This window comes from Chelonoidis abingdonii, chromosome 11, assembly GCF_003597395.2.
Source record: "Chelonoidis abingdonii isolate Lonesome George chromosome 11, CheloAbing_2.0, whole genome shotgun sequence".
NCBI classification, from domain to species: domain Eukaryota; kingdom Metazoa; phylum Chordata; order Testudines; family Testudinidae; genus Chelonoidis; species Chelonoidis abingdonii.
In genome coordinates this window covers 18557360-18568814 of record NC_133779.1, presented here as the reverse complement: position 1 = coordinate 18568814, position 11455 = coordinate 18557360, and the positions used below count along the sequence as shown (strand labels likewise).

Here is an 11455-nt window from a genome sequence, read left to right as displayed (position 1 = left end):
CCTGCACCTGGCCATAACCCCCCAGCACCACATCCCCCTCCCCCCATCCAGTGAACCTCTCCTAAAACAGCTCCCCTCCTCCCCCATCTGGCTCATTTAGGAAACGAACTCAAACTCGACATTCCAGCCCTGGCCAGTGGATTTTCCTTTCAAAGTTGCACATGAAACAAGGAGGTCAATAGGAAAAGGGAAAAAAAAAAGTGGATTTTATTTCGGGGGAAGTGAGGTGGGGGGATGGGGACTGTACCCCCCCCCCAGGTCCCGCGTGCACACCCACCTCCCCTGGGCCATGCGTTAGTAGCGACAGGTACCAACATGCAACAGGCTCTGGGCCTCAACTTTGTCCTGTTCCCAGCGCGTGGATTGTAGCGGGAATTTCTATGGCAAATGTCAAACGGGTCACGGTGCAGAACGGGGTTTGTATAATACAGCGCGCAAAGGCAAGGCTGTGGCGTAGTGGCTTGGCGGGGGGGGGGTGCGCCGGTGGGAGTGGAGCCTGGGCTATCGGGGAGGGGGGGAAGGGCATTTCTGACCCTTACGGTTGGGGAGAAATGTCCCAAAATGTGAGCCCTGCCTGGGTCTGCGGAGAGCCTGAGCTGATCGTTTGCAGAGGTGTGAACTGCCCGGGGTGGGGAACTGATCTGTGCCTGGGTCTGCAGAGAGTCCGAGCCAATTGCTTGCAGAGGTGTGAACCATTCCCTGTCTGGCTCTGCAGAAAGCCCAAGCTGATTGCTCAAAGAGGTGTGAACCAATCCCTACATGGCTCCGCAGAGAGCCTGAGCCAATCGCTTGCAAAGGTATGAACTGTCCTTAGGCCAGGTCTGCACTACAGACCTAAATCAGTATAACTGTGTGTCACTCAGGAGTGTGAAAAATCCACACACCCCTGAGCAACATAGTTACCCCGACCTAACCTCCTCTGTAGACAGTGCTAGATTGGTGGGAGAACTTCTCCCGTCGCCACAGCTACCGCTGCTCGGGAAGGTGGATTAACTATGGGTGAGAGCTCGCCGCTTAGAGGCTCTTCACTGAGGTGCTACAGCTGTGCCACAGCAGCATCTGAAGTGTAAACGTGCCCTCAGTATAACTGACACTGCCTGAGTCAGCAGAAAGCCTGAACTAGTCACTCACAGAGGTGTGAACTGTTTTGAGTGTGACTGACACAGCAAGGGCGCGAGTCACTCGCTGCCTCCAAATGGGGCATTAAATGCCTCCCTTCTAGCAGGGCATACAGCGTGCGTCAGGAGGGGGCCTGGCCCTGCCCCTCTCCAAAACCAGCAAATGAGCTGGGGATCCCACTGCTGACACCATTGCTTCTGGCAGTGCCCTGTTGGGATTTTTTTTTTTCCTGGTTTTCATTTCATTTCATTTTGGAGTGGGGATGTCCCAAATTTTCAGAAGGGACCACGCTGACCTCATGTATAACACAGCAGCCTTTCTCTTCGTCCCCTGGCTCTATACTGAATGCTGCTAAAAACCTCTGGGGGGAATCATGAGGCAAGGCGTTCCACAGATTAATGCAAAAAGCATACTTCCTTCAGGCAGTTACATTTCACATCAGAAGGGACCTGTGTGATCTTCCAGTCTGAACCCCCATCTCATGCAGGCCAGAGAATGGCCCTCCAGTAATTCCTAGAGCAGAACTCTGAATTCCATTGGATATCCTTCCAGTGACTTTGGGAGACCCTACATAAACCAAGTAAAAATGCCCCCTGCTCTGGGGTAAAGAAAACCTGGATTCTTACAGGGAATTTATTCATTGTTCAGCCACAGCTTTTTACCTACCCCACAAATAAACCACAAGAGAGGCAGGAGAATGGAAAACCAATGGGATTAAAAAAAAAATTCACCAGGGGAAACGAGGATCTTTGTAAAATTGTTTTTCCAGGTTTTGGAGGATTTCTCCAGGGTTTTTTCTCCCCCTAACAACCCTCCCCCCCAATATGTGTGTGAGAGAAAGGAAACCTAGATTAATTTCCTGTCAACTATGGAGCAAAAGACTCCAGGGTCTTTTAAAAAGTGTTTTTCCAGGTTTTTGGAGTTCTGAGGTTTCTTCTCCTGGGGGGAGATGTTGAAAACTTGGTTAAAATTCCCCTGACTTCACAAAGAATTGAGGATTTTTTCCCCTGCATAGGTTAAGGCCCCATGCCCCATTCCCTGCCCCTTTGAGCCAGCCAGACCCCCCCTGGGGCCAGATCAGAGCCAGCGGCCCTAGAGGGGGAAGGCCCTGTGCCTCATTCTCTCCCTCCCCTGCCAAAAAAAGGCTATCCAAGCATTTATAGCAAGAACTGGCACAGAAGTTTATTAGAATAGTTTGCTCCTCAAATAAATAGGAGGAGTTGTGGATAAATACTCAGCACCAGATGCAGCATCCCACTGAATCCTCAGTGCTCCCTTGAATACACCCCTTCCCACTGCTCCCAGTGTTACAGCCCCTCGTTTCTTTCGTTGCCGTATAAACAAGGTATTTAGGTAGGGCCTACATAAACAGACCTAGGGTCCCTGGGTCAAATCATGTGGCAGGTAGTTCCACAGGTTAACCCCCCCACTCTCCTCTGCTGAATTCCCCATGCCCCTAGGTCAAAACGTGGTCATGCGAATGGTTACCCAGGTCTCAGCCCCTCACTGGGCTCCTGGGTCAAATCATGTGGGGGGGGGGTGGCAGTGCCACAGGTTAACCACAGGCCATTCTCCCATGTGCCAAATCAGGTGGAGGGTAGTTCCACAGATTAACTACAGCTCCTTCTTCTGTTAAGCTCTCCGGACCTCTGGATCAAATCATGTGGCAGGTAGTTCCACAGATTAGCTGTAGCTCATCTCATCCCCTCCCCTAGTCCAAACTCAAGGCCCTGACTCGACTCAGGGGGAAGCTGCATCTTCACGGTAGTGTGGGCAGGCATGTAGGAGAGTAGCGAAGCACAGGCCCGAGGCAACGGTGAGGGGCTGGTGGGAAGGACGGCGGGGGCGAGTGTCCGTCTCACTCCTTAAGAGCCAGCTTCTTGTTCCTGGCCCATTGCCTCCAGCAGTAGCCCCATGGGCGTCCTCTTCAGCCCAATGCTCTCGATCTTGTTCTCGATTTTATTCTTGAGGTTACGGAGGCGAACGGAGGCGTGGATGAGAATCACTGCAAGTGGTGGGGGGGGGAGGAAGCGAGAAAGTGGGGGGGGCTGAAAGCATCCCCATCGCTTGCTAAGAACTGCCCCAGGCCCCCGCAATCCTAGTCTTGTGACACAGCAAAGCAGCAAGTTGCTACTTCCTGCCACCGCTCGCATGCATGGATATGGCTGTCAGAATGCGCCTGTCATGCCGCAGTGTTTGCATGCAGGGCGTGTTTGCAGGCAACCTCCCACAACAGAAGCAGCACCAGGGCAGGGACTGCACGAATGGATGCTGCGGCGAGAATGCATGTGCCATGCCCCCACCCACTGGCAAAAGGATGCAGCAGCATGGGGGTTGGCGTCGGTGGACATGCATCTAACATGTAAACAGTCGCTGCAACCGATGCAACAGGGTGGTGACGGCCCTCCTGGCTCTTGCAGTGAAAACGCAGGGGCCTGCTGCACGCAGGGATGCTGTGGCTGGGCTGCACCGGCATGCACAGCGGGAATGCATCTAACATGCACCTGCCTCACGCTTGCAGCATGGCCCCCAGAGCGCAGCCCCTGCATTGGCGGATGCTGCAGCAGCCGTGGCACAAAGATGCAACTGCCCGCAGCAGGGAGGCTGCAGGAATGGCCCTGCCGGCTGCCTGCGACTAGGAAATGCAACTGCTCTCCAGGGTGGGGGCTCCATGCATGGATCTGCCTGCCAGGAAGCAACAGTTGTGCACCCCCTTGTCCTCCCTCCAGCCAGTATGCAGCATGTGACCCACGGATCTGACTCCTCCCAGCCCAAGCACTGTGTTTGCCCCCTGCCTGCCCCACTCACCCCCATCAATCCCCCGTTCCACTTCTCCCATCAACCCCACCCCCCTGATCTCTGCTACCCCGTGCGTCCCCACCCCCAAATTCCGCCCCAGCAAACCTGGTCCTCTTCCTCTGTTCCATCCTGTCCCATAGCATTCCCTAGGCCCTACCTAACCTGACCCCATAGATTCCACACCCCCATCAGCCCTGCCTCAACTCCTCACCCTACCACCCATCCCTCCTCCTCCCACTCACTGGAGATGGGCAGGGCGACTGTCAGCAGGAAGACCTCCGAGCCCCCCAAGATAGACACCAGGCCATAGGCGCTCCCCAGCACGGCTAGGAGGCTGGCGCCGGGGTAGCTGCGCCGGAAGCGCCGAATCGGGGCCTTGTTCTCAGCTGCCCAGACGAAGGCGACGAAGATGAGGGTCACGGCGGAGCTGGAAAGCAGGGTGTGCAGGGGCCGGAAGTACCTGTGGGGACAGGGCAGAGTGAGAACCCAGGAGTCCAGGTGTCCACATTTTGCATTGACACCTCCCCAGAGCATGCGCCTCCACCTTGCATAGAGCATAAATGGCCCCCCACCGCTTGTATCGACTCCCTGGGGAGCAGGCATAGCCCCCCACCCCTTGCACTGACCTCCCTGAACATTGCATGGCCCCCCACCCCTTGAAGTGACCCCCACCAGCATGCCCACCCCCACCCCTTGCAACGACCCCCAGCATGCACTCCCCCCACTCTTGCATATGACCCCCGCAATGCACGTCCCCCACTCTTGCGTTGACCCCAGCATGCACGCCCCCCCTTGCATGACACCCCGAACAGTGCACAGCCCCATACCACTTGCACTGACCCCGCAACATATGCACGCCCCCCCTTGCACTGGACCCCACGCTGAGCAGGCACCGCTTCCCCCTTGCAAGCTGACCCCTCCGCTTGCACTGACCCCCCAACATTGACGGCCCCCCTCTGGCACAGACCCCCACATGCACGCCCCTCCTTGCATGACCCTTCCCCGCACATTGCACGCCCCCTGCCTGCGCTCACCCCAGATCATGGCACGGCCCCTAATTCTATTGCACTGACCCCCCCGAGATATTCACGCCCCCTTGCACTGACTCCCCGCACATGCACGCCCCCACCCCTTCTGCACTGACCCCCCCAGCGAGCAGCGCCAGCCCCAGCCCAGCCGTAGTTTCTGATAGTGAGCAGTTGTTTGAGACCCGGTTCCTTGCCAGCGCTGCGGATCGGCAGTCGGGGCCGCCAGGCGCGCGGGGCCCAGCAGAAATCGTCCAGGGCCGAGACGGGCGCGCACCTGGACATCTTAGCGCCGGCCGCGCGATCAGCCCCCGGCATTTGCACCGGGGGCCGCTCCTGTCCGCCCGCCGGGCCGCCCGCCGCGAGGCCGCGCTGGGAAATTGGATCCTGGCGGGACGGGCTGGGAGCCGGGCTCCTGCGGTTCTGTCCTGCCCGGAAATACGGAGTAGAACAGTAGGGTCTAGTGGTTTAGAGCAGGGCGGGCGGGAACTGGGAGCCAGGATTCCTGGGGTCTCCTTCTGCTTTCCTGGTACCGTCTCAAGTATATTTGTCCTGAAAAGTTACCGCGTGCCCCCAGCCCACCCCAGAAGTGGTTGCATCTCGTTTGCTGCTGCCCTTAAACTTGTGGGTCCCTTCGCCTGCCCTGCTGGTTGGGAGCCCCGCCCTGGAGCATGGGTTGGTTCCATGGATGTGGGGTGTCGACTAAACAGGTGATTGTGACAGGCGGATGTTGGTTGTGAGGTTGTGCAGAGGCCTACATGGGGGCGACTGGGTGGGATTGTGGGTCTGTGAAGAGCGCAGTGCATGGGGGACGTGGAGTGGAGTACAGTTGTGGGTGTGTGGGCAGTGCATGGGGCGTTGTGGGTGGGGTTGTGGGTGTGGGGGCGCGCATAGGGGTGCTGTGAAGGTGGGGATTCAGAGAGTGGGCCGGAGTGCCAACAAACAACCCAGAAACAACACCAACACCCCACCACAACCCCCGCAACCACACCAGCCACAAATCATAAGGGTGCTGCTAGGTGGGTTGTGGTGGCGGCAGTGCAATATAGAGTGCAGTGGGGTGGAGGATGTGGGTGTGAACCCGAGGCGTGCATGGGTGCGTGTAGGGGGAAAGATCATGGTGGCCGTGTGGAAGGCAGTGCATGGAGTTGCCTTTAGGTGGAGGACTTGGGTGTGAGGTGGTGCATGGGTGCTAGGGTGGGCGGTGTAGGTGTGGGCGGTGCATGCGGGTACTGTAGGGGGATGAGGGTGTGAAGGGGCGAGGGATGAGGCTCGGTAAGGTGGGGATTGGGTGTTGAGGCGCGAGGTGCATGGCCTGCTGACCAGGTGGGATGTGGTGTGCGCAGTGCTTGGGGGCTGTAGGGTGGAGGTGTGGGTGTGAGGGGCAGTCATGGTGCTGTAGGATGGGGAGATGTGGCCCTGTGAGGGCGTGCTGGGGTTGCTGTAGGGTGGGGGATGTGTGTGAGCTGGCAGTGCATGGGGTGCGTAGGGGTGGGGGTTGGGTAGGTGTTAAGAGGACCGGTGCAGGGGGGTGCTGTAGGGTGCGGGATGATGGTGTGAGGGCAGTGATAGGGTGCTGTAGGAGTGGAGGGATGTGGGTGTGAGGGCGTGCATGGGTGCTGATAGGGTGGGGGTTGTAGGTGTGAGGGCGGTTGCATGGGGTGCTGTAGGGTGCGGATGAGGATGTGAGCGCGCAGGGCATGGGGCTGTTAGGGTGAGGTATGGGGTGTGAAGGGCGGTGATGGTGCTGTAGGGGGATGGTTGAGGCGGTGCATGGGTGCTGTAGTGGAGGTGTGGGGAATTTGTGAGGCAGTGCAGGGGTGACTTAGGGTGGAGGATGGTAACAAGTGAGGGCGTGCATGGAGTGCGTAGGTGAGGATGTGGGTGTGAGGGGAGTGCATTGGTTGTGCTGTAAGAGTGGGGATTGGTGGTGGGTGTGAGGGGCGGTGCATGGGGTGCTGTAGGGTGGAGGATGTGGGTGTGAGGGGCAGTGCATAGGGGTGCTGTAGGATGGGGGATGTGAATGTGAGGGCAGTGCATGGGGTGCTGTAGGATGTGGGATGTGGGTGTGAGGGGCAGTGCATGGGGTGCTGTAGGGTGGGGGCTGTGGGTGTGAGGGGCGGTGCATGGGGTGCTGTGGGGTGAGGGTTGTGCGTGGGGGGGCAGTGCATAGGGGCGCAGTGGGTGGGGGTTGTGTTGGGCGTGGGGGAGGTCCTGCAGGAGAGGTTGGCAGTGTCGAGGGGCCGCCCCCAGCTCCCTGGAGCAAGGGAACGCAGCAGGACCCACGGAGGAGTTGTGCGCCAGCTCGCCAGGCAGATCCAGCAGGCCGCAGCCAGGAGCAAGGGAGTGAAACAGGTCGCAAAGAGGCGGAAGGGAGCCTGGTTCGCTGCCCCCCAACCCCACCCCAAGCGATAGAAGGACACAAGTTGCTGAGTGGATGAGTCGGCTGCTCTCCAGAGACAGGCCCAGTGGAAGAGCAAAGAGTGAGGGAATGAGACAGACCCAGTGGAGGAGGAGTACCGGAGCAAGGGAACGAGACAGGCCCGGAGGAGGAGGAGTACCAGAGTGAGGGAACGAGAGAGGCCCAGCGGAGGAGGCGTACCGGAGTGAGGGAATGAGAGAGGCCCGGTGAAGGAGGAGTACCGGAGCGAGGGAATGAGAGAGGCCCAGTGAAGGAGGAGTACTGGAGCGAGGGAATGAGAGAGGCCCGGTGAAGGAGGAGTACCGGAGTGAGGGAACGAGACAGGTCCGGTGGAGGAGGAGTACCGGAGTGAGGGAACGAGAGAGGCCCGATGGAGGAGGAGTACCGGAGCGAGGGAACGAGACAGGCCCGGAGGAGGAGGAGTACCGGAGTGAATGAGACAGAGCCGGTGGAGGAGGAGTACTGGAGCGAGGGAATGAGACGGGCCTGGTGGAGGAGGAGTACTGGAGCGAGGGAACAAGAGAGGCCCAGAGGAGGAGGCGTACCAGAGTGAGGGGACGAGACGGGCCCGGCAGAGGAGGAGGCGTACCGGAGCGAGGGGACGAGACGGGATGGTGGAGGAGGAGGAGTACTGGAGCGACGGAGTGAGACGGGCCCGGCGGAGAAGGCGTACCGGAGCGAGGGAATGAGACAGGGCCGGTGGAGGAGGAGTACCGGAGGGGGGACCACATGGATCCACTGGCCCGGCTCTCACCCAGCTCTGGTACTGCCCCTAGGGGGGACCCCTTCAATGCACCAGCCCGCCCTTGGGCTCACACTCTCCCTGGGGGGAGCCCCTTGGCTTCTCTACCCCCTGGGACCAACCTTCAGTGCCGCCCCCTCACACCATGAACTTCCCGCAGTGAGGGCCCCCCCGGAGGGAGACACCCCCCCAAAGGGAGCCACACACCCCCAGCTTCCTGAATCTGGAGTGACTCTCCCTGTGTGAACGCAGGAGGCTTTATTCAGAATAGTGTTACCAGCTGGAGCACAAAGGGGCTGGGGGGGTGGAATCCCTGGTTGTTTATTGCTGGGTGGGAAGTTTGGGGGGCAATGGGGGGCTCAGGACCCCCCCGCAGAGCCCCCTGAACCCCCTCACTGCCCCCACACCTCCCACTGTGCCAGACAGAGCCCCCCAACCCCTCCAGGGCTCCCCACAGGGCCCCTTGAACCCCCTCACTGCCCCCACACCTCCCACTGTGCCAGACAGAGCCCCCCAAACCCTCCAGGGCCCCCCGCAGAGCCCCTGGAACCCCCTCACTGCCCCCAATTGCCATGGGAAAGCACCCCATACTGAGCTCCCAACCCGCTCCCCACAGCAGATCTCCACCCCCAGTGCCCAGCCCCGATTGCTAAGGGAGAGCGCCCCCTACTGAGACCCCCGACCCACAGCACAGCGCCCCCCACCCCGACTGCCATGGGAAAGCACCCCGTACTGAGCCCCCCAACCCGCTCCCCACAGCACAGCACCCCTCCAGCGCCCCGCCCCGGTTGCTAAGGGAGAGCGCCCCCTACTGAGCCCCCTGACCCACAGCACAGTGCCCCCCACCCCGACTGCCATGGGAGAGCACCCCGTACTGAGCCCCCCAACCCGCTCCCCACAGCACAGCACCCCCCCAGCGCCCTGCCCCGATTGCTAAGGGAGAGCCCCCCCCCTACTGAGCCCCCCGACCCACAGCACAGCACCGCCCTCAGCACCCGGCCCTGATTGCTAAGGGAGAGCGCCCCCTACTGAGCCCCCCAACCCACTCCCCACAGCACGGCGCTCCCTAGCTGGGGGGCGGGGGGCCAGGGGCACACACATGGAAACCACCACTCCGCCTTTACACCAAAATACCTGACAAGCCTTTATTTCATTAGTTAATTAATCAACACCAGACGGACAGACGGGGTGGGGGGGCGTTACTGAATGGACTGATAGAAGCAGGGTGAACCAAAGGGGTGGGGGGCAGAGCTAGGGTAGTGGGGGAAATGGGGGGTTCAGAGCTGGGGGGCCAGAGCCCTGGGGACAATAAGGGGCTCGGAGCTGGGACACTGAGGGGCAGAGCCTGGGTGGGGAATAAGGGTCTTGAAGCATGTTGGGGGCGAGCCGTCACCCTAATGGGGGGGGCAGTTGGCTTGTGGGGGAGAGACCTGGGGCCCAGAGATAAGCCGGCCTGCGGAGGGAGAGGTCATTGGGGGGGCAGAGATCGGGGGGCTAGGAGCAAGGCAGCCCCTCCCCCTGCCCACAGGCTGGCTACATTCAGAGATGGAGGGGCAGGGGGGGACGTAAGCCCCACCCCCGCCGCATTAGCACTCACTGGGCCCTGGGGGGGGGTGTCCTCGTTACTCAGGCAGATACCTCAGCAGGGGCTCCCCCCCATATGCCCCCCTCCGCCCCCCAACAGCTGCCTCCTCCTCCTCTTCCTCCGTCCTCTTGGCCCGCTGCAGCTGGGGTGCCCCCGCCTCGGGGCCCTCCCCGTCGCCCCCCAGCCGCTTCACGCGCAGCAGGGTGGGGGGTTCTTCCTCCAGCCCCCGGCGCAGGCGTCTGGGGTGGCGGGGGGGTCGAGTCTCGCCACCCCCTGCGAGGATCCGGCCCACCAGATACCTGTGAGTCAGAGGAAAAACAGAGCTAGAACCCAGGCGTCCGGGGTCTCAGCCCCTCCGCTCTAACCACCAGCCCCCACTCCCCTCCCAGAGCTGGGGAGAGAACCCAGGAGTCCTGCCTCCCAGCCCCCCCTGCTCTAACCACTGGACCCCACTCCCCTCCCAGAGCCAGGGAGAGACACCCAGGAGTCCTAAATCCGAAAGCCCTACTGGGGCACATGGCCTTTTCCCTCTAGGGGGCGCTGACCCCATGTGGCCCCAGTGGGGATGGGACTGGAGGCCTCAGGGGGTGGGGAATGGGGCCCGGGGTCCGGCCCTTCTCCAAGCACCTCAGCATCTCCGCATCCATCTCCCCAGGCTCCTCATCACCCGGCTCGTCCTGGTGGTTCTCGTAGGCCCCGTCGGTCCGGTAACGGCTCAGCTGGGGTGGGGCCGGGGCCCGGGTCCTGGGGGGGGCGCCCGCTCCGGTCTCATCGTAATCGGGGTACGAGGCCCCCCTGGCCTGGTCCCACAGCTGCAAGAGAGAGGCCAGGGGGACCGATTCCTGGAGGAGGCGCTGGAGAGCCAGGGCGGCCTGGGCCCCATCCTGCCTCCAGCGGCCACCGGGGGGCACCTCCTGGAGCCACGGGGTGCCCCCTGGCTCGTCCTCCTGCCACCGGCCCGCAGGGGGAGCCCCCAGCCTCTCCAGCGCCCGGGCCAGCAGCTCGTCCTGGGCCAGCGGCCCCAGCCGGGGGTAGTAGATCTCGTTGGCCAGCCCCATCTCCCCCTCGTAGGGAGCCCCCCGCAGGTCCCGTCGGAATCGACGAGGGCCCCCGGCCGAGTCGTGGGGCAGCGCCCCCCTGGGGCCGGCGGGAAGAGCCTGTGGGGAAAACACCAAGAGAAAGAGGCAGAGAGGTGAATGGACGGTACCCAACCTACCCAGGCTATTCCCAGCTAACCCAGGAGTCCTGGCTCCCAGAACCCCCTGCTCTAACCACTAACCCCCACTCCCCTCCCAGAGATGGGAGAGAACCCAGGAGTCCTGGTTCCCATCCCCCCCCGCTCTAACCACTGGACCCCACTCCCTTCCCATACCAAGAGAGAACCCAGGAGTCCTGGTTCCCAGCCCCCCTGCTCTAACCACCGGACCCCACTCCCCTCCCAGAACCAGCAAAGAATCCAGGAGTCCTGGCTCCCAGCGCCTCCCCCGCACATCCTGCTCTAACCACCAGACCCCGCTCCCTTCCCAGAGCCAGGACTGCTGCTCCTTTCAGCACAGGGCAGCTCCCCGCCTTTTCCAGCTAATGGAGGGAGGTGGGTCAGCAAATGGGGGGGCAGGTCTGGGAGATGGTGGGGGAGCGACATCTCTGCAGTGATCCCCCCCCCCGCCCCATGTGTCTGTGGCAGCCGGGCTCTGCAGGCTGAATCACTAGGAGTGCGGGGAGGGGGGATTGGCTGGCAGCTGGGGGAGATGGGGAGGGGTTAG

The 11455-nt window shown here is 61.4% G+C and overlaps 2 protein-coding genes across 2 annotated transcripts in view; both read right to left on the bottom strand.

Annotated features, from left to right (window-relative positions):
* Positions 1–1815: 1815 nt before the first annotated feature.
* PRAF2 (PRA1 domain family member 2) lies at positions 1816–4467 on the bottom strand. Its single transcript, XM_032770194.2, has 2 exons — positions 4161–4467; positions 1816–3124 (listed from the first exon to the last, which is right to left on the bottom strand). Exons 1-2 carry the CDS (start codon positions 4450–4452, stop codon positions 2985–2987), a joined length of 432 nt encoding a protein of 143 aa, XP_032626085.2. The 5' UTR covers positions 4453–4467; the 3' UTR covers positions 1816–2984.
* A 4759-nt stretch (positions 4468–9226) lies between these two features.
* The window catches only part of PCSK1N (proprotein convertase subtilisin/kexin type 1 inhibitor), an 11748-nt gene continuing 9519 nt past the window's right edge, over positions 9227–11455 (bottom strand). Inside the window, exons 3-4 of the mRNA XM_075070569.1 lie at positions 10320–10849; positions 9227–9991 (exon numbers count right to left, since the gene is read on the bottom strand). Of these exons, the coding sequence (XP_074926670.1) occupies positions 9730–9991; positions 10320–10849 (792 nt within the window). The 3' untranslated portion in view covers positions 9227–9729. The remainder of the gene's footprint in view (positions 9992–10319; positions 10850–11455) is intronic.

What these genes read in the sequence shown, in the direction of transcription:
- PRAF2 (XM_032770194.2), bottom strand. Translation starts at nt 4,452, where the DNA reads ATGCTCTGGGGAGGTGTCAATGCAAAATGTGGACACCTGGACTCCTGG. An exon ending in AGTCGCCCTGCCCATCTCCA is followed by an intron (nt 3,125 to 4,160) that starts GTGAGTGGGAGG and finishes CACCACTTGCAG; the next exon opens with TGATTCTCATCCACGCCTCC.